This window comes from Lemur catta, chromosome 13 (assembly GCF_020740605.2).
Source record: "Lemur catta isolate mLemCat1 chromosome 13, mLemCat1.pri, whole genome shotgun sequence".
NCBI lineage: Eukaryota > Metazoa > Chordata > Mammalia > Primates > Lemuridae > Lemur > Lemur catta.
The window spans coordinates 42,389,844-42,413,621 of NC_059140.1; the positions used below are offsets into that span (position 1 = coordinate 42,389,844).

A 23,778-nucleotide genomic window follows, 5' to 3' on the forward strand; every position below is an offset into this window, starting at 1 on the left:
AAGGTCCCCGTAGCATCTATGGCCCCTACCATGTAGCTGGCATATGCTAGGTCTTGACAAAAATTTGCTAAATATGTCAATTCGTTGAGAATTACATGAGAGCTCAAATGTAAAATTTTCTAACATAAACTTACCATATAATAATGTATACCTCTTTGTCTGCATTTTAAAGCCTAAGAGCAAGTGACCATAAGGTGTAGGATCCTTCTTTCTTAACATAGGGCTGGGACCAAAAGCATCTTGCGAAAGATGAAGAATGTCTTTGGAATTCTTTAAACTCTCTGCGTGCATCTCTCTCTAATCTTTCTAATCTCCTAATGACCCTAAGCATACACACTCAAAAAATTGTCATAATTTTGTTATGAACATGAAGGGACCACTAGGTGCAACGGCATGATTTATAAATCATACAATCATACGGCGGTTAAGTGAAGAAGCCACAAAAATATACATATGGCATGAGTCCATTTATATGATACTAATATAATAAGAAAAACTAAATTGTGCACAGATGCTTATTTACTGGTAACACAGATAATAAAAAATATAAGGAAAAGCAAGGAAATTAGCATAAAAGTCAGAATAGTAGTTACCCTTATGGAAGGAAGCAATTAAACAAGGAGGGTCTTAAAGCACATTTTGTGGTTCTGCATTGTTCTCTATTTCTTGATTTGGATGATGGGTAAATAGCATTTAATTTATAATTATTTATTAAATGAACATTTAAAAAGTTTTTCTGAACATCTGTTATTTTACATATACCTATATGCAAATAGGTACATGGTCAAAAAAAGAGAACACTCATAACATAGTAACTAAACTAAAAAAAATGCTATTTAAATAGTGGTTCAACATTTCTTTGAGCTATATTGAAAAATATCTTCTCAGAATTCAGGATATGAAGGCTAGCTTAGGAACTTCAGATGCCTTATTCACAGAAAAGATTATGGTGCTCCCACTAGTAATTCAAAATTCAATACTAAAATATAAACAAAGTGTAAAGAAACCCAGAAGTGTTATTTTTCCTAAGACAAAAATGTTTTTTTTTGTTAATATGTCAAAAGTTTTTTCAAAAAACATATATTTTCTGTCCCTGCCTTGCTGGTGCCCAAATCATATATTTAGTTTGTCTACCAATAAGACAGCACTGAATAATCAGTTAGAATTGTTATATCATAAATTCTTTGCCATTTTCATTGTAAATATAATCCTGGATTATATCCTAATTATTTTGTAGCTCAAAAATAAGAACAAAAAAAAACGTAGAATATAATCACTAAATATTTGTTAAATGCACATCTAATTTTTTTTTGTTCAGTATCTAACCTTTATATTCATTTTATTAGGTATATACTTCTATGTAGACTTCCTATGCATGCTAAATTTATGAGGAAAATAATGATTTAATTTTTCATTTACTTCAGAAGTACCAAGTCATACCAAGCAAATACCCTTAAAAAGTTTTGTCATAAATTGTATATATACTTCCTTATCACCAAACATTTTCACAAAAGAAACCCAAGAACAAATCATACTGCTCAGAGGCATTATACTAAAAATATTTCTCAATCTGCTGTACTAACAAAATAATTTAACAGAAATTTAAAAAATATCTTTTCCAATTTATTACCAAAGGATAATTCTATATATTTAGTTTTTATAGTAGAGGCCGACTTAGAAATACCGTATTAAGAGAATAATTTTTTCCTCTGAAATTGAGGAGTGGACAACCCAAATTTTCTGCTACTATACTCCTACTAGAAATGACATGTTACTATACTAATTATAGATTAAAGTCATGCTAAATTAAAGTCATGCTGAAAAAAATTAAAATATCATATACTCAAATCAGTGCTGACAAACTAGTATGACAAGTCAATTTCAAAATAATTTTTGCATTAAAATATAAACTTTCAAAAGCCACACAAATAAAAATGGTATACAAAAATAACTGCCATTGAAATAAGTAGCTCTTATTTTTTCCTAATACTGCCAATCACTAAATAGGGGAACCTAATATATACTGATATAAAAGTAACTACATGAATAAAAATGATATTTCTTTAGGATTATCTAATATGACATTTTTAACGAGCTGCACCTACATGAGACAAATGTAATATTTCACATTCTAGTTTTAAAAGTTTCCAGGAGAAATCACTGGCATATTACAGGAAGAACTACTGGTATCTCTTAGTATCCTCTAATTTTCTTTTCATTTCTGTCCTCAATTGAAACTGAGGTAAAAGCAAAAAGACAAGTTACCAGGGTAAAAATGAGATAATGGGAATACCAGAGCAAAAAGGCCTAGGTCTGGTAAATCTTGTTCTATTCTATGCCAGCTATCAAAGACTTTAGAACTTTGATGTTCTCATTATATTTATGACAAGTTTTCTTCAGTGTATTTAAAAAGACATTATTTGAGAGAAATAGCATTTAATTTCAATAAAACTATAACCTCCAAACAAAGAGAAATAAAATCCCACAGAGCATTTTTTTTTTTTTTTTTTTACCTGTTTTCCCGTTCATACATTTCCCTAGAGGCACTTCGAAGTTGATCAATTTCTTGACTAGTTTTCAATCTGATTTTTTCTAGTTCCTCATGTAGTTTATTTTCATATTCTGTTTTATAATGGTCTCTGCAAGGAGTCAAAAAGAATATCCATAAATTTTTTTTAAACAAACATGCTTTTGCCCTCCATACAAGATTTTAATGTTTTACAATAAGTATATATTATATATTAATACTATATTACTCGAAAAACTTAACCATGAACTATAAAGTTTTATAATTCCTAAAAATATTGTTGCAAACCAGTACCTTCTAAGATCTCAACCCATTAAACATATTGCCCCAAAAGCTTAATTACTATATAAAATGTTAGTGATTGTTGTTGGATAGTTATTCATTTCCAAAAGTACTTTACTTATAGCTTTTAATACATATAGCTGAAACATGAAAACCGATGCATTCTATATGAATGTCCCTCATTTGAAATTAATAATCTGCCATTGTGCATATTGAGAGATGAATAATATAACAAATACATAAAAATAAAATGACTTTAACTAGCTCTTTACAAAACCTTTCCTTTCAAGCATGTCAACTATAGCCACACTGTGATCTTTCAGCAAAGTCAAAATTACATAGAGTATGAAAAAATAATACAGGCTAGGGAAAAAGTTATGAATGTGTGAACTGTTAAAGGTAAAATTTAGACTTTGTTTTGGTTTTTGATGTGCTGATAAAAATAAATAATTCAAGGATTATAAGAGCTATTAGTATAAAGGAACTTTAGTAGCTTATATATACCCTGCAGAAGAGAGAAGGCAGGACTGAAACGTGGGGAGTCTGTGTTGAAGGCCTATAACTTAAAGCAGTATGCAATACTGCCTCCTCATTCTTCTTTTATATTTCACACAGTCAGGAAATTGTCAGCATACTCAGATTTTCTTCAAAAAGGTAATTCTATAGAGACATTTACATACTTTCTTTCAAAAAATACTTACATAGAGATCTTAGTGACAGGCAATTAAAAATATTATGTCACAAGAAAAAAAAAGTTATTATATATATATTTCTATCTAAAAGAAACAGGCTTTTGGTGTGGTTGGAAAAATGTCTTTTTAAAAATCAACCAGAAAAGAATACCTTACAGGGAAATAAAATTAAGTATTATCTTAATATTGTCCTATAGACCTTAACAAAATTACTAATCTTCCCCAAAGCCAAGAGTTTCCTCAAAGAAGATGGTGTTAATATATTTACATAGAAAATAATGTAAGTCTTGCCTGGATATTACATATTTTTCATACATCTCTTCTCTAGCCTTTTTGGTTTCTTCAAGTTGAGCTTGAAGTCTTTCAAGGCGATCCTCTTCATGGGCACAGCGAACACTAAGCTCCATGTTTTGGCGATTGAGATATTCTTTATCCTTTTGCAGCAAAGTAACAGTCTGCTGTAAGGTGGTTACCTATGTATATGTAGAGAAAGTGTCCAGGATAACGCCATCTTACTTTTTGAAGTTGACTATATTAATTTCTTTCATTGATGTTTTCACTCATCACATAAAAATTCTTTTAAAAAGGGCTAATTCTTCCCTTGCAACTTTCTATCCGTAAAGAGCTACTAAAAGTCTCTTTTTGGCAGGCAACTACATGAAAAAGAAAAAATTTCCCTCTCATAATTCCACCCTGGGCTGTTTTCCACTAATACTGTGCAATAAATAATAAGTGATTCTGTTTATAAGCTTACCTCTTTTGATAATTCACTTCTTTCTTTAGCTTGAGTTATGTGAGTAGCTTCAAGTATTTCATGCTTTCTCCTAATCTCAGTTACTTCCTGCTCAAATGCATCACGTTCACTATTAAAATAAAATTCAAATATATGTGTAAATTTTGCATCCCCTTTTATCTTTTTCTTTTTTCTTTGGTAGAGATGGGGTCTCACTGTTGTTCAGGTTGGTGTTGAACCCCTGAGCTCCAGCTATCCTCCTGCCTCGGCCTCCCAGGGAGCTAGGATTACATGTGTGAGCTACCGTGCCAGGCCTACAGTGAACATTTGAAAAAAGCTGACTATGTATCAGACAACTGAACAGAGACACTAGCAATGGGGCTTTAGTGTCATACTATAAACTATAAAGTAACAACTTTTCAAATTTAGAAGAAACTCTCTGTTCAAGACCTTGTTCAGATACATATGTCAATTTATTATCTTTAAAAAATAAACATATAAACTGCACTAATCAGTAAATAATAAAACTTTCTAAGGTACACTTTGGTATTTTTTCACTAATCATCTTCAATCTTATCTTAAAGCCAAAACTTTTAAAGAATTTATACATGGCTCTAGGCTTTCAGTACAGTTAGAGTCAAAATACCCTCACAACTTATCTCTCAGATTGCACAGCAGATATGTAGGCAAGCATTCTTGTGACTACTTCATTCACAAATTGTTTATGATTACTCAGAGATTTTAATTTCCATTTTCAGATCAGCTATCTATCCAAAATAGTAAAGCGAAGAATTGGACACAAAGCGACAAGAGACATCTTAAAAAACAGAGCAGAGAAACAGATTTGTGAATTCTTAACTGCTCCTTTGCAGGAAGAAGCAGTGCCTTTGCACTTTATTTCACTGACCCACCTGGTATTTCCAAGGAGAAGGCTTTTAAGAATTGTTTTTCTTTTTATCAGCTTTACAAAAACTCTTTTAGAAAGTTTTTTTTCCCCTTCTAGTTAACAAAGTATTATGTTTATTGAAGAAAACTGAGCAATGCACAAGTTAAAAAATAACAGTCATCCATAAACCACTAACTAAAGATGACTATCAGTATTAATATTTTGGTACATATTACTAAAAGTATTTTGTGCTTTTACATGCATATATTTTTATTCTCACAGTAATGATCCTGCCCCCTTTGCTGTGATTTTTTTAAATATAAAAATGTATCAGAAAGCAGGATATAGCAAAATACACACGAACTTACTAACCAAAGTTAACCACAGTTAACATTTGCCTGTATTTGCATTAGGTTTTATTTTACTTTTTCTTTTTGAGACAGAGTCTTGCTCTGTTGCCCAGGCTAGAGTGCCATGGTGTCAAGCTCACAGCAACCTCAAACTCCTGGGCTTAAACAATCCTTCTGCCTCAGTCTCCCGAGTAGCTGGGACTACAGGCATGAGCCACCATGCCCAGCTAATTTTTTTCTATATATATTTTTTTAGCTATCCAGATCATTTCTTTCTATTTTTAGTAGAGACGAGGTCTCACTCTTGCTCAGGCTGGTCTCGAACTCCTGAGCTCAAACGATCCACCCGCCTCGGCCTCCCAGAGCGCTAGGATTACAGGCGTGAGCCACTGCGCCCAGCCTTATTTTACTTTTTTAAAGATAAAAACATTACAGGTAAACTTGAAGTCTTCTACATTTTTCTCACTGTTCCTATACCATCTCCCTAGATATGATGATAAATTTAGTGGGTTTCCATACCATGTATGGTTCTTTTTAATACTTTTACTCATCAATTGTTAATACTGTCATATTTACTTTGTAATATTTACCAAATATTACTTTGTCATATTTATTCACTTCCTCTCTCTTGTAAATATACGTGAATGAATATAGGAAGTTGTCTCTCAGTATACATAGGGGATTGGCTCCTTCACACCCCCTAACTCCTGTACCAAAATCTGCAAATACTCATGTTCCACAGTCTGCCCTGCAGAACCCATGTATATGAACACATAAGTCAGTCTTTAGCATAAGCAGTTTTGCATCCTGTGAATACTGTATTTTAGATGGGAGTTTGGTTTAAAAAAATCTGTGTATAAGTGGACCTGCACATTTAAAACCTGTGCTGTAAACACACGCACACATATATATACCACATATATATACATGTATACATACCTACACATATACACACATACTCATACATGTGCATTTTTTCCCTTAACTATTTTAAGATTTATATGCCAATATTAGGTCCCTTTACACCTAAATAATTCAACATAAATTTCCTAAGACTAAATATATTCTCTTATATAATCATACTATAATTATCAAATTCAGGAATCTTAGTCCTAATACAATATTATCCAATATATAATCCATTTTCAAATTTTGTCAACTGTCCCAAATATGTCCTTTGTGGCATTTTTTCCCCCTGATCCAGGCCATTATCATGCATTGCATCTGGATGTCATGTGTATTTAATCTCTTTAACCTTGAATAGTTCCTTAGTTTTCCTTGTCTTTAATGACTTTTTACAGAGCACAAGTCAACTGTATTACAGAATGTCTCTCAATTTTCATTTCTCTGATGCTTCCTCATAATTAGATTCAGGTTAAACATTTTGGGCAAGAATACTATAGAAGTAATAATGCGTCCTCAGTATATCACATAAAGATGCAAATGATGTCAGTTTATCCCACTATTAGTGATAGTAACTTTGATCATTTGGTTAAGGTGGTGTCTGCCAAAGTTTTCAATCGTAAAGGTATCTTTTTGCCCTTTACAATTAATAAGCAATCTGTAAGGAGATACTCGGTGCAAATATCCTGTTCTCTAACATACTTTTACTCAAGATTTTAGATTCCACTGATGATTCTGAATCAAATATTATGAGGCTATATATAAAATGGTCATTCTAATATGATTTACTGGTTGGCATTCTACTATAAAGATCCTCTCTGCCTATTTATTTTGTTATTAGCAATGCACTCATGAATTCTTATTCTATTCAATGGATTATAATTCATTATTGTCAACATGTATTTTGATATTCAAGTTTTACTACATTATATAGCCAGATGGAGCCTCTTCAAACTTGCTAGTGTGGTATTGAATTGAAATTAGATTATCAGTATGATCTCATCCATAGTGTGTTAAGCCTCTTCCTTCTTCCCTCTTCCACAGCCTCTCCCTACTGAAAGGACCTAGAAACAATGACCAATGAAGAAATGACCACAGCACCCAAATCTTTTCCCCACTAAAAGAAATCAAGGCTCCTCAGAGAAAGGGCCGAGGCAATGAAATTATAAAATAAAACTAGGAACATTATGTTATGCCAGGAAGTAAAGAACTGCTAAAATATATATATATATATATTCAGATTTAATGATTTTAACTGTTACATAGAATATTCTAGAAATAAATTACAATTTATTTTCCATTCTGCTACTGAAAAGCATTTGAATTCTTTCTAGTAATGAATTTATCAAGGGCCTAAAAGTGCTTTTTTTTCTTCCCCAGTTTACCTGTTTTGTGACCTGTCCATTTTTTTTTTTAACCCATTCATTTTACTGAGTGAACCAAAAGGTTCACAGTTTGAGCCCCTCTTGCTTGTTTTTCCGTTCCATTTCTAGCACACATGAAGATGCTTATCATGCTTTTTGATCAAGGCTATGTTTTTCTTTCCTAGGTTTTTATTACAGAAAATGAAAACATCTATAAAAACAGAGATGATATAATAAATATCAATGCTCCCATCACCCAACTTCAATATTTATCAGCTTATGACTCATCTTGTTTCATTTATCCTTCATTCATGGCCCTGCTAGATTATTCTGATAACCATTGCTTTTTAGTTTTCTCTATTTATATTTCATCTATCATTACTATAGATTTATAGTGACAGAGAGGATATCAAAATACCAACTCAAAGTATGATCTTACCATCACAATCTACTTATTTTTAAATGCTTCTTTTGAAATCTAGCTTTATTCATAAGCTGATTGAGTATAGCTCTCATGGGTTTCAAGCTCCAATTATCATATTTTGACATTACAACATATACATAATAATACATACTGTGTTCGTCAATGATGAGAATAGAAGTTCCAATGTTCTATGCCCCAATTTTTGCAAATCACTTACAGTATCACATAATTTATAATTTAAAGCATTCACTCATTCATTCATTTAACAAATACCTATTAACTACTCTATTTCAAGAATTATTTCAGGTGCAGGTAGATCTAGCAGTGAACAGTTAAAATAAGGTCATTCCATTTAGCCATCTTAACTACTTACCTCTTGACTTTATCATAGTTCTCTTGACGGTAGTCACCTTGCTGAATTAATTGTTTTGTGTCTGCTAATTCTAATGCCAAACGTTGACATCTAATTTGAAGTTCAGAGTAGTTTCTTCGATCTTCTTCGTATGTCTATATTCAAAGGAAGAACAAAAATTTCAAACTAAACATAGTTGACCAAATTCTGTACTGAATTCTTCTGCTAAGCTGTGAATGTTCTTGTAATTAAACAATAAAAACCCTCAATTTTTCTATTTAGTAATATTTCCCGACTTCAAGATAGGTAATCTTAAATTCAGAGTGGTTTGTAAGCTCAATTAAAGCTTGAACTCTGTTTTCCAAAGAAAAAGTATGACAACTATCTTTAGGTTTCTACACTAATACATAAGATGACATTTTTCATTTACTTAGTTACTATTAGATGCTAAAGATGCAGAAATAAATAAAACACAGTTCCTGTTTTTGAGGAGTTCACAAATTAAAGATGAAAAGCCACATGAATATCAATACCTACAATGAATAAATCACTACCAAAGAGATTAACTATGCAGTTTCAGTTGTGGTATTCATCAAAAAAGGAATTTTGTGGCCCAGGGAACACATCTCTACGTTGATCTCCCATATACTCGTACCATATGAGTAGCACATGAGAAAGGGACTGCTGATACGGGGAGACAGCAACGGAAGTAAAAACCTTAAAGTTGGTCACAAGGTCCTTCACAGTCTGGCCCTGCTTACTACAAGCCTCACTTCTCACTATTCCTCATGTTCACATTTGACCTTCTCACCCTAATGGAGATCTGAAATTCTGTGAATGCACCATGCTCCCTCTAACCTGTTCCCACTGCCTGAAGACCTGCATATGATCTAAATACTTGCCTCCTTCAAAGCACTGATCTCACTGTACGATCAAATTAGTCTGCTATGTATCTCACCAGAATGCAAACATCTTAAGGGCAGGGATCCTGTCTTACTCACCACTGGATCTCCACCGCTTTACACAGGACTTGGTATGTAGCAAGAATGAATTAAATGCTTTTGAAGCTAATTAACAAATAAATGTGTATGGCAAATGGGAGGGAAAGGAACTGAATTCCTACTCATTTTCCCCATTTGAACTTATCAGATCTTGCAACCAACCATCAACTCCACCCCCAGAACCTGGCATGTTAAATACATCCTATCTTAAGTCATTTCTTCTTAAGTAGCTTTCACTCCACACATACTGCTAAATTATTTATGTGTTATGGTCCTGGCCTAGGCACTGTAGAAACAAAGGTAAGTAAGACAGTTTTTGTCCTCCTTAAACTATAAAACATAAATTTGAAACATTAGCTTCCAAATTTCCATAAAAGAGCTGTTTGAGAGATGTAATATGGAAAAACCATATTCACTGTGCTGTACTTTGGCAGATCATTCTGTTCTTCTTCTACACTGAAGTTCTCCATGAGAGTGGAGTATTAATATGGTATTTACTATAGGATTATCACTGAAGATACTCTATCACCTCCCAAAGGATCATCACAAACATCTTTTCAGATCTAAGTCCTACAAGAACCTTTAGTTCCCCTGAAGAATGCTTTACCCTTCTAAACACTACTAATCATGTAACTGTTTGGAAGAGATTATACTGCTATGGTTAGGAAGGCAAGCTCCAGAATTCCACTGTCTAGAATTAAATTCTTACAAGAAGACCATGGGCAGTTTAGTTTATCTTTCTGTACTTCAGTGTCCTACCTCATAGAGTCTTGGTGAAGATTATGTCAAATATAATACATGTAAAGTGCTTACAAAAATGTCTAACAGGTAGTAAATGCTCATTAACTATAAAGTAACATTGTTATAATGCTTCCTCTTTGCTTTGGCTTCCAGAGATGTCATTACCAAATTAACAGTTCAACTTAAATAATTGCACAAAGACCATGAGAGAATCTGGAGGACTATAAGCATGAGGAATATGAACATTTAAAGGATAGGTAAAAGACAAAATAGCTCAAGGAACCCAAGGGAATATTCACAGAAGCAAAGGATAAGCCAGAGTTGTGTGTCAGGACCAACAGCAGAAGAAAGTGCTTTGAGGCAGTTGATAGTATAGAGAAACACTGAGTACTGTTGAGAAATACTACTGAGAAACAATGAACAACAAAAAGTCTTAAAAGTATTTAGGGGTAGGGATAGAAGATAGAGTGTCACAGACTAAAAACAAATATAACTGAAGACTCAGTATGTTGTTTGGGGCTATTTTCTCACTTAATACTTAACTTCATGACTCAGTATAAAGATTATCCTTATTTGCACAGATGAGAAAACTGAGGCTTGGAGAGAAAAGTCTCAGAGCTCATAAGCAGTAGAACGAAGACTCCAATGTATCAAATATCAAAACTGTAGGCAACTCTTTCTCTCTTTCTATAATTTCCCAGTATAAGTGGAGAAAGTGCAGTAACTAGAGAAGTAAACAGGGCTAATGAAGTTTTGTTTTTTTTTTTTTTTTCAGAGAGACAGAGTTTTGCTCTGTTGCCCAGGCTAGAATGCGGTGGCACGATCACAGCTCACTGTAACCTCGAACTCCTGGGCTCAAGTGATCCTGCCACCTCAGCCTCCTGAGTAGCTGGGACTATAGGCACATGCCACCATGCCTGGCTAATTAAAAAATTCTTATAGAGATGAGGTCTTGCTATGCTGCCCAGCTGGTCTCAAACTCCTGGAGTCAAGTGATACTCCTGTCATCAAGCAATACTCCTGCCTTGGCCTCCTAAAGCACTAGGATTATAGGCATGAACTACGGTGTCCAGCCTTAATGAAGTTTTTAAAAGATGAAACAAGCTTAAAAATATTCAAATATTGATGGCAAAGAACTAATAGCAAAAGAGAGATTAATGTTGGAGAAAAGAGGGCATTCTCAGAAGGGTAAAGCCCCTAAGAAAGCTATAGGGGATGGGATCCAGAGCTTAGATATGGAGATTAAACTTAGATCAGAAGCCAGATCATCATGGCAGGCTTTTTTCCAGCTAATACAGGGTATCAAAAACCTGAAATTTTTAGATGGCTCTTATCAATTTGCCACAGGCCACAGCCTACTCCTTACCCTAATGCTTGACATATTTATATCATCCACCTGGTTTCAAAGGCAGATTTTTTTCCACTCCTCAAGGGCAAGACTCTTCCCATTATAAACAGTAAGAACAAACAAACCAGAATGAGTGCAAATATAAGTAGGTTTGGTGGCAGGAAGCTGGGAGCTCTCATCTGAAGATTTCCATTTTCTCTGTGAAATGAAATATCATGTTATCTGCTGAGAGTGAGAAGAAAAGTGGATAACTGGAGAAAGAAAGTTGGGGGAGGAATTAGAGCACATTGGCGAGAGAAAGGTTTAAGAATGATAACATGATGAAAAGGAAGGAAAATAAATTTAGGAAAGAAATAAATTATATGGATCGGAAATTTTGTTGAAGCAGGAAGCAGATGATCGAGGAACATGGTAATATAGGAAGTAGTATGTTTAGTGGATCAAAGTGAATTGATAACTTCAGAAGTATATCAGTTTTGGTTGATAAGTAACCAAACATGGGCTATGAGACTGAGTGTTACAGTGGAGAAGAGGCAATCCCTAGAGATGAGAAGATCAATAAAATTCAAGGCCAAGGTTGCAGATGAATCATTCACAGAAGTAACCCAGACAGTTCAGGTGGAAAGGAAGACTAAATCTAGAGCAAGACTTCCATTAAATAAAGAGGAATGTCCTAGTGGTCTGCAAATGAGGCACACTGTAAGGTGGGGTATCTAGATAACATGAATGCCTAAAGAAGCAGTGTTTTTTTGTGAGGGTGGAATTGCAAAAATCTAAAATGTAAGATCTAGAGAAGATATCATCACCTGACCTTGGAATATGTAGGGTATGAACTCCTGATCCAGAGAGTAGTTCTACAGGAGGAAAAAAAAATATATATGTATCTACTATATGTCATGTAATATATATATGTGCATATATTTATAAAATTTACTTAAATATAAGAAACATATACAAGTATAAACAGAAGAAGTATAAGTGCAGTATAGGGATGCACACATTCTACCAACACTTTCTTTAGGACTTTTCAACTGAAAAATTACTCCTAAAATAAAATTATTACATTTGTATTTTGAATAAAATAACCTGCTTCACTTATTATTAGCAGTTAAAATAAAGTAAGGCATAGCATTGGAAAACAGGAAAAGTAACATCTCTTAAACGAAACCAAACCCATGACTGTGTAGAACTTTGTAGTTAAGAGAGTAGAAAAGACTGTTTTGTATTCCCCTCTGCATTTTTCCCTGTCCTGAGCTTAACATCAACTTCTGTGAGAAGACTCTAAGCCCCAGCTGAGTTAGATGTCCATCTTATATTTTCTCACAGCACTTGGTTCTCACCTCTACCAGAAAATGTACTGCATATGCTATGAGCAGCCGTTACTTGCCTCCCTTATCATGAGGAAAAATTTAAGGGAGTTTTCTATAACCCTAGTAACTAATACTCTGCCTATCATATAGAAGATTTATAATTAATGTCTGCCAAAGAGAAGAAACAAAAGATGACATTAAATGACTAAATCAAAAGGAGCAAAAATTGTAAACTTTTCAAACGTAAAGAACAGACACATAAAACTTCAAGTCACCAACCCTTTCTAATACAAAATTTCTATATAATAGTTAATGGATTAATAGTCAAGTCCCAATTTCCTTTTTCAATAAAGAAAAAAATTACACAGAGAAAATAAGAACAATCCAAGTCAAGGAGATTTCAATTGTTTGCCAGCTTTCTAAATATCTGGAACTGATTTTGAGTGCCAAGGTTAATGTCATCTTTTCTATCTCCTAAATTATTCACATGAGATAACGATACAAGGCCACCTCTATACTGGAAAAAGTAAACCTGTTATTCTAATTGTGTGCTTTCGTGTTTTGTCTATAACTCTAGCCTTTCCCTACACTCACATAAGACTTGGAGATCCTTGAAGGCCTGTCTTATCTCTGTACACCCAGTAACCCTATATACTAGTTACACTGGAAATGTCTGCAGAATGAATTAATGTTCAAACATGAATAGACTATGCAGCACTAGCACTTAAAGTAACTAGCTCAAAATGTAGAAAAAGTAGCTTTAAAAATGAATAATTATTTGACAAATCAGTTTTCCAGTTGAAGTTAGGGAATATTATCACATTTCTACAAAAAAAACCCACTGCATTTGAAACAATATTTTACACAATATATACATAGAATTTTCTCAAAGATTTTAAGAAAGACAGTACAAAGTAGGCTATTTCTTGATTTGGGTGGTTAAATGGGTGTGTCTGCTCTGTAAAAATTAATCAAGCTGTACAATTACAATTTCTTTATGTTACATTTACACATTTAAAAAAATAAAAAGAAGCTTCAATGGAGAAAATGTTACTTGGGCAGAAGGTCTATAGGGACACTTGCATAAGAAATGGAAAAGGGAACATGTGAAGTCATACCAAAGGGGAAAAGGAGCAGGATGGAAAGGGCTGGTGAAGAGACACTTTCACTCTATACATTTCTCTACATTTCTATACTTACAATGATTATTTGATGTAAGAAACTGAAAATCTTACATTATACAGTAAGTCTTCAATTAACATCATTGACAGGTTCTTGGAAACTGTGACTTTCAGCAAAATGACATACTATATGCCATAGAAACTTTATAACAAATAGCCTGTGGTAAAATTGGTTTCGTTATACAGCATGTCTTTTGCTGAAAGTCGCAGTTTCCAAGAACCTATTAATGACATTAAGTGAAGACTTACTATACAGTGTTTTGTTTAAGTTATCAACTATTAGACCTTTCATTTTTATAATGAGATGTCATTTTACCCTGTTCTTGTTGCCAAACAACAGAAGCTAACCATTTTAGATACACAGAAATTCAGAGATGAAAGATACCCTGGAGATAATCTGCAGTCTTCTTATTTTCAAGATCAGAACATGAATGCCTAGAAGGGATAAATGATTTGTCCAGGATTCCAGAGATAGCAGAGAGATTCTAGAGCTCGAATCTAGATTCTTGAATTCATAAATAGGTTCATTCTTTTCTTAATTTCAAGCTCCTGATTTTTTTTGTTGTTCCCCTCCTCCAGATGGGGGGTGCGGGTGGGGGGTAATTCGTATGTAGCCGAGGCTGGTCTTAAACTCCTGGACTCCAGCAATGCTCCTGCCTCAGAGTAATAAGTGTAATCCCAAATAGCTGGGATTATAGGTGTGCATCACTATGCCCAACTGTTGTTTCTAAAAAAATCTGTTCTGTGGAAACTATAAAACCATTGATCAGAAGTTAATGTTGTTATCTACTGCTCAGATTCAGGGTGTTAAAAGAACTTTAATTGTAAATTTCCTGGGTTCAAATATGGTACATGCATAAATCAATTCTGAACTCCTCCCTTTAAACAATTACTACAATTATTTCTTAAATACATATTAAAAATCATTTGGCAAAGTAATATGGAATCTAAATGTTTCTACAAAAAGTAAAAAGTATTCAAAGATGGAACTAAATAGGCACATTTTAAATAGTCAGCAGCTGTGTAACCAAAAGATATTAATAATTACTTTGGATATGATGAATTTTTAAGCATCTTTAAATCTTTTGTCTCTCACACCAAGTAAACTGAGAAGAAAGTGGCAACCTACGTGTCAAAATAAATCTTTAATAAATGAAGTAATCTGCCTGTGGGGAGACAGGGTAACTAAGAAACTAGAAACAGGATATGGTGACATTTACCCTAAGGTCAGTGGTTCAAATCAGAAGCAGTTTACACTGGATAACAGTTCAGTGAATAATAAGAAATAGCTTGGTTAACAATTCAGGAAAAGTGAGAATTCCCTCAATTTTCACATTATCAATAATCTAATCCAAGCAACTACTGAAAGAATAAGAAACTCAATTAACCTTTGATTGTTATAGACTGTCTCTTTAAGTAACAACAGTCCGTTTTGCTGCCAGAGACTACTCTTTGTCATCAAGACCTTCAAGAAATACACTTTTTAAAAAAATTTTTACTTCTAAAAAAACTGAAGTACTGCAAGTCTGCTAAGGCTGGGTTCAGAGGCTCATGCCCATAATCCGAGCACTTTGGGAGGCCAAGGCAGGAGGATCACCTTGAGGCTAGGAGCTCGAGACTAGCCTGGGCAACAGCAAGACTCCATCTCTGCAAAAATAAAGTCTGCTGTGGGTTCAAAAGAAAGAAAATCTTAATACTTTATATTATTAACATGTTAATTTTTTCAGTTACATCTATTTGAATAAGTGTGAATTTAAACATAAAAGTTCAAACCTTTTTTAAAAGAAAAAAAACCTCGAGAAATATAGAGGAATAAAGAAAGGTAACTTTTTTTTTTTGAGATAGGGTCTCTCTCTGTCACCTGGCCTAGAGTGCAGTGGAGTCTTCATAGCTCACTGCAGCCTCAGATTCCTGGGTTCAAGTGATCCTCCTACCTCAGTGTCCTGTCAGATGTGTGTCACCACACCCAGCTAATTTTCTATTTTTAGTAGACAGGGTCTTACTCTTCCTCAGGGTGGTGCTCTCAAACTCCTGACCTCAAGCAATCCTCCTGCCTCAGCCTCCCAAAGTGCTAGGATTATAGGTGTGAGCCACCTTGAAAGGTAACTTCCGTCATGTGGTAGACATTAAATTAGAATAAGAAACATGGGTTCAAATTCTGTCTCTTCTATTTCTTGCTCTAGCAAGTCCATTTCTCTGGACTTAACTGTTGCCTCTACAAAGTGACTATACTATTGGCTCATTTATGTGCCTATTGTTGTATGAAACACTGTATTACTATTATTATTATTAACACATGATCTCTAGCTCATAGATCTAGCAGAATCCACATTGCAAAATGCTATGTTGATGTGTTTGGAGGCAATTTTTATAGCCGACATCTTATTAAGCAAACTACTATAACACATTTGAAATGCTGGCTTTTCAGTAGGTATTGAATCAAATAAATTTAGATCTTAATGATTAAGAGACCAAGTTGCTATTTTTTTTTTTCATCAGAGATGGGGTCTTACTCTTGCTGCAGTGCAGAGTGCAGTGGCATGATCATAGCTCGTTGTAGCCTCAAACTCCTGGGCTCAAGCAATCCTCCTACCTCAGCTTTTTGAGTGGCTGGGATTATAGTGTGCACCACCATGCCTGGCTAAATTTTTTTTCCATTTTTTTAGTGACAGGGTTTTGCTATGTTGCCTGGGCTGGTTTCAAATTCCTGGCCTCAAATGATCCTCCAGCCTTGGCCTCCCAAAGTGCTAGGATTACAAGTGTGGGCCACTACACCTGGCCATTCCATGCCTTTTGATTAACTGAGATAAACATTAAAAGTATTAACAAATGTGGATAGAAAGAATAAAAGGATAAAGTTGATTTCCCAATTACAGTTAACTTCAAATAATTTGTTTGCTTTTGAAGTAAATGAGATGTATGGTACAATGACAGATGAGTTATCAAAGGCAAAGAAAGACATTTTTATTTGTTTTACTAGTAAACTACTATAATTTCAAATATTTTAAGTTTATTTATGTCTTTAAACATATACAATTTTATATAAATAGATGAATATATACATACACTGGAAGTATCATATATACTGACTTTAAGAAGATTATTCCTTAAAATCTTTTTTCTCCCTTTTCTTTCCTTTGACCCTCATCCCCAGGTAATTCAATATTAACATGCATCCTTCCCTATTCTTCTCCATGTTCATAAACTCATTCACGCACACACACACACACAAACACACACATGGGGGAGGGGCTAGTTATTTTTCTCCCAGCAAGAAAAATGGAATCATCAAATTTCTGCATCCAGGTTTCCTCACTGAGCAATACCTTGTGGACGTCCTAAACAAACTGATACTCTCTAATTCATTCATGTTAATGGCTGTACAATATTCCATGGTGCAGACTACATAATGGTTTATGCAATCATTTCCTTGCTATTGTATTGGTGGGCATTTATTTTGTTTCCAGTCCCTTCCCTTCCCCTTCCACCACCTACTGCCAGAAACAATGCTGCAGCAAACCTCCTTAAACACATATCCTCATATACTAGTACTCTGTTCTACAGATAGTCCCAAGAGTGAAGCTGATATATTGAAGGACGTTTATTTTCCATTTTAATCAATGTTGTTAGATGTCTGTGAAACAGGCTGCAACAGTTCTCATTTCCACTAGCAACATGTTATCTTTTTACTTATATCTATATAGATATTAGACCTTTTTCATTTTTGCCAAACTGAGCTCTCACGGTTATTAATACTTTAATTGTATTTCCCCAAATGCTAGCAACTTTGATCATCTGGCCATTTGGAGGTGTACTTCTTGTGACATGCCTATTTGTAATCTTTGCTCATCTTTCTATTTGGTTATTTTTTTCTTGTTAATTTATGAGCACTTTAGTATTATTTTTAACTTTAATCAACTGAATTCAATTCTTTTCCCCCAAATGTGTACTTTAAATGTTAAACTTTGCATGTGGTATCTTTTTTGTCCTTTCCTTTGAAAGCTTTTGGATTCCCTGTCTTGGTTAAGATTACCCCAACCTCTAGAACAGTACTGTCCAACAGATCTTTCTACAATGATAGGAATGTTCTATGTCTGCACCATCCAATATGGCAGTCATTAACCACCTGTGGCTAGAGAGACTGAAGAACTGAATTTTAATCCATTTAAATTTAAATAGTCACATGTGGCTATGATTACTATAATAAACAGCTCAGTTCTACTCAGCGTGGGCCAACGCTGGGAGCACTAATAATACCTGCGAGTATGTTAAAAATGAACAATCTTCGTTCCCACTCCAGAACTAATGCATCAGTCTTCATTTTAACAAGATCCCCAGTGATTCACATTGACATTAAAGTTTGAGGAGCACTGTTAATAATTCCCTAAATTAAGGATTCTTTAACTTTTTTGTGCCATGGATCCCACTGGCAATCTGGTGATGTCTGTGAACTCCTTCTGAGACTAATGTTTCTAAAAACTGAAATTAAAACACACAGAATTACAGAGGAAGTAAATTATACTGAAATAAAACTATCAAAATACTTTTAAAAGTTTTGTATATCCTGCTTTATAAATGCATTAAAGACAAGATCTGAGAGGTCTAAAGTCTAGTAACTTCAGCAATGTTGAAGTAGTGATTAGCATAAACTCATTATCTGTAAAAACTACATGTGATATAAAATACCTGATTTCTAATGTCGGTAAGAGTTACAGGTAGCAGTAATCCTACTGTGTCTTTTTAAACTATATTTGTAATTGAAGGAAATGCTAAATTTAAGTTATAATTGAACATTATTTCTTTCCTATACTACCTTTGTGATTGTTCAAGTAATTGGCTAATTTTCTTTTAAAAATTTTAACCCACATTAAATTAATATTTGTGTGTCATATAAACTGTGAGGACAAATTTAATTAAGATGAAAATCCAGCTGTGCTAGGACCCTTATAATAATCATTCTTTTCCAACTTAATTGAACTACCACTATTGTGGTATATAATTAGATTTATTTCTATATTCTGTTCCACTGATGTTTGTTTCTGTGCCAATACCACATTTAGTTAATCACATTAGGTTTGAAGTATATAGTGAGTTCTTGTTTGATTCAGCACCTCTCACCTTCCTCACCTGCATCTTTTTTTCATACTTTTCTTTGGAATTCTGGGGCATTTATTTTTTTTCATATAGATTAAAATCACTTACCCACATCCAATCCTGTACCACACTTCTTCCCTCCAACCCTCCCCCATAAATAATCAAGAAAAATATTGGCATATAACTTAACTGCATTTAACATATTAATAGTGGAAACACTGTTATTTTTATGACCTTGTATCCCTAAGATAAAGTGTCCCCATATTCTAAGATTTTATAGTTTTCTTCATATGAATCTATTCCCTTCCTAGCTAGAGATGGACATTTCATTCACAAGGAAGAAAATAGACTCATATGAAGAAAATCTTAGTGTTTAACAATAACATTAATTGCTCTTGTATCTACTGATACGTTCTGTTAACTTGCTGATGCCATGGATTATTCTTTCTGTCCTAGAATATAATTTTTTTAATCACAAGGTATTATTCTTTTGATACAATAGAATTCATTTGTGAAAATTTTACTTCAAATTTATGTATCTGTAGTAATAAGTAAAATTGGTCTACAGATTTGTTTTCTTTTGATTTTTGTATTATCTTTCTCAGAACTTTCCATCTTTTCAAAGGTCTGGTATAGTATAATTAACTGGAATCAGCTGTCTTTAGAGAAATCAAATGTGAATGTATAATATTTGGGGTAATTCATCTATGAACCTGGTGGTGACTTTATCAGTGGTACACTTTCACTCACCTTTGTAATGCCTCTATGGAAAATGTTCAAGTGCTCCAATTCTGTCAATTTTAGTAATTTACATTTTGTTGACACACTTCACTTTCCTTTTGGTTTTCAAGCTTATTACCACAGAGCTGCTTGTATTATTCTCTTAATGTCCATTAATTCCAAACACTTTATTTCTACTAATTTTTTTCTGCTTTGTTAAGATGAATACTACATGTCTATTTTTCATCTTTCTCTTTAATAAGGAATGCAATTTAAGGCTATAGATTTTCCTCTGGCAAACCTTTAAAAGTATCTCAAGAATTTTGATATAAAAATGTTCTCGTTTTCAATGCTTTCTTGTTTTAGTTTCAATTTTCTGTTTGATCCAAAAGATATGTTTCTTAATTGCCAAGTAAGTTTATTTCCCCTTACCTTTTAATTTACTTATCTTTGGTTTTACTAAATTATGACTAAAAAATAAGAACTATAAAATCTCTACTTTAAACAATGTATTAGTTTACTACACATGACAGTTTTGTAAACTTTCCATTGACATTAAAAAAAACTTTCTGGGTACAGTGGCTCACACTTGTAATCCTAGCTATTTGGGATGCTCAGAAAGCTGAGGTGAGAGGATCTCTTGAGTTTGAGATCAGACTGGGCAACAGTGAAACCCCATCTCTAAAATAATAAAAAAAAAATTCACTGGGCATGGTGGTGGTGCACGCCTGTAGTCCCAGCTACTTGGGAGGCTGAGACAGGAAGACTGCTTGCGCCCAGTAGTTCAAGGGCTGTAGTGAGCTAAGATTGTGGCACTGCACTCTACCCTGGGCGACAGTGCAAGACCCCATCTCTAAAAAACAAAACAAAACAAAAACAGTAACAAAAAATACACTTGCTCTGGTCAAGTAATGTTAAGCTCTATATATAGCAAATAAATCAAAATTATTGATAAAATGAGTTCTCCTAGTGCTTACTAATTTTTTTGTCTTTTTTTTTTAATTTCAGCATATTATGGGGGTACAAAAGTTTAGGTTACGTATATTGCCCTTGCCCACCCTCCCCCCCCATCAGAGCTTCAAGCATGTCCATCCCCTAGACGGTGCACATCGCACTCATTATGTATGTACACACCTATCCCCTCCCCCCTCCCTACATCTGCCGGACACCCGATTAATGTTATTCCTAAATGTGCTCTTAGGTGATGATCAGTGAAACCAATTTGATGGTGAGTACATGTGGTGCTTAATTTTCCATTCTTGGGATACTTCACTTAGTAGAATGGGTTCCAGCTCTATCCATGAAAATACAAGAGGTGCCATTACTTACTAATTTTTTATCTATTACATCTATCCAATTCTCAAAGAAGTATATTAAACTTCCTAACCATCATTGTATTTTCATCAACTTCTCCTTGTTTTTCTAAATATTTTTACAATTACTATCATTTGACATGTAGAAGTGTATCACTATAAAATCACCTTTTATTATTAATGTACTCTGTTATCCTGTTTTGTGGTTTTTATCTTAATTTTTTTTTTTTTTTTTGAGACAGAGTCTCTGTTGCCCGGGCTAGAGTGAGTGCCGTGGCATCACCCTAGCTCACAGCAACCTCAAACTCCTGGACTCAAGTGATCCTTCTGCCTCAGCCTTCCGAGTAGCTGGGACTACAGGCATGTGCCATCATGCCCGGCTAATTTTTTCTATATATATTTTTAGCTGTCCATATAATTTCTTTCTATTTTTAGTAGAGATGGGGTCTCCCTCTTGCTCAGGCTGGTCTCGAACTCCTGAGCTCAAACAATCCGCCTGCCTCAGCCTCCCAGAGTGCTAGGATTACAGGCGTGAGCCACCGCGCCCGGCCTTTTATCTTAAATTCTACCTCATCTCATTACATTCTTGCTGTCTCTTTTTTTTCTTATAACTTAGTCCATCCCTTTATTTTTTTCAATCTTTATAAATTTGCATGAAGCATATTTCCTATAGACAAATAAAGCTGGGTTTGGTTTGATGGTCAATATGGAAGTATCTTTCTTCTAAGGGAACACTTTACGTCTATTCCTCAGCTTTGCAAAGGCAAAGGAAACTTAATCCAAGGGGATGGAAGGAATAATCCAAAGATTTTTACAGGCCAAGCTCTGTCAACACTCTGTTCTACTGCTGCTCAGGTCTCTCTCACACTGTCTCTAGGCTCTCATTCCAGCCAGGGAAGAGAAATCCCAAACTGTGGTAGCCTAACTCCAAGATGGCCTCCATCAATTTCTTCCCTTGTATGCGGCAAGCTATTTTCTGATTGAGAAGTGGGTCTATTCCTCTTAATGATTGCTTAACCAAAGATTGTGGCAGAAGTCATGTTCTGGGGTTATGAAGTTAGACCGTAAGAAGCTTTTAAGCCTCAGCCCAAGTTTCTTGAAAGCTTGCTTTGGAGGTGGCCGTGTTCCCTGTCCTGAGACTATCATGTTGAAGGATGTCTAAACTAATCATATGGAGAGGCCAAGTGGAAAGGGAGTGATGTTTCGGCCATCTCTCATCCTTTCTCCAAACGTGACTAAAGAAGACCTCAGATGATTCCAGCCTCAGGGAGGTGACAAATACTCAGCTCAACCTATTAACCTTCAAAGCAGTGATAAATAATAAATTATTTTAAGACACTAAGTTTTAGGGTGATTTGTTATACAGCAATGCATAACTGGAACACCAGCTTCCCCAAAGCCTAACTCAGATCCAGCTGCCTGCCAGAAGGTAGCTAAGAGGCAGATAATTAGAATTGAAAAAGAAAGGAAAAATGAAATACATTCACATTGTCATCTCCTAGAAGCCCTTTATTTCTTCCTCTTTCAATTAGGCCTAAAGAGCAAGGCTTATCCTATTCAATAATTAATACTGACAATATAATTTAACTCTAAAATGTTAAAAACAAGTAGGAGTAGTTTTTTTTGAGTTTGGCATGGCTATACTCAGTAGTGTGATGATTCAATAATTGTCACTATTTTTCTCTGTTTGAACTGTGAAACCTTTATTAACACAGTGATCCATGATAGCACCTGGCCTTTATTTAGCTGAAATGCGTATTTCACATATTAAGTTGACTGCTGTTCTTAAAATTATCTTTTGTGATGCTAATGCCACAACAAAATTAAATACAAACATAGGCACTGACATCATAGTGACAGTACTCTATTATAAATGATTCATCCAGATGATCCAGCATATGTATCTATTAACTTCTGAGATCATTAAAGAAATTAAATCACAAAATTAAAATTGTTCAAAAAGAACTCTTAGATACCCCTAAATATGTCCATGGAATCTGTATAGAGAAACACCATATAGATCAAGAGAGTGAAATGGTTATAGTATCTCTAGATATAAGCCAAGATACTTGGTAAGGTCCCTCATAAGTTGTTTTCCCCTGCTATAACGTGATACTACATCTTCTTGGCCACTGGGTTCAAAATTTCATCTCAAGACTCAACAAACCCCTCAAAATCTGCTCCTAAAATTAAAAATTGAAGCATTACTGGGTTTACTAAAGGTTATAAACATAGTAGCAAATGAAAAAATTCATATTACTCTTTAAAAGGTTACATCTCCTCATATAGCATGTATGAAACAATTAGCTAAAGGAAGCTCCTTCCTGATAACATCATATTTAAAACTGCCTTCATTATAGCTTTCTCATTAACTTTTTTTTTCCCTCATGTACTTTTATCCGAAAGTCACTTATCTGTAAAAATCCACAAATTTGTGAAGGTTTAGAGGCGTAGGCAAGAAGCTTTTGGTGAGCCCAAGTTGTAACGTTACAGATAGTGTGACTCCAATTATATTCTTGGATATGTTAAGTACATTAAAATACAGTAATTTTATGTT

At 34.2% G+C, this 23,778-nt stretch overlaps 1 protein-coding gene across 3 annotated transcripts in view; it reads right to left on the reverse strand.

The window, feature by feature from the left end:
- PIBF1 (progesterone immunomodulatory binding factor 1) overlaps positions 1-23,778 on the reverse strand; it is a 189,059-nt gene that overhangs the window by 145,561 nt on the left and 19,720 nt on the right. For all 3 annotated transcript variants that reach the window (XM_045567309.1, XM_045567310.1, XM_045567311.1), the window contains 4 exons: positions 8,535-8,668; positions 4,256-4,364; positions 3,793-3,974; positions 2,514-2,639 (listed from right to left, as the gene is read on the reverse strand). In XM_045567309.1, the coding sequence (XP_045423265.1) occupies positions 2,514-2,639; positions 3,793-3,974; positions 4,256-4,364; positions 8,535-8,668 (551 nt within the window). The remainder of the gene's footprint in view (positions 1-2,513; positions 2,640-3,792; positions 3,975-4,255; positions 4,365-8,534; positions 8,669-23,778) is intronic.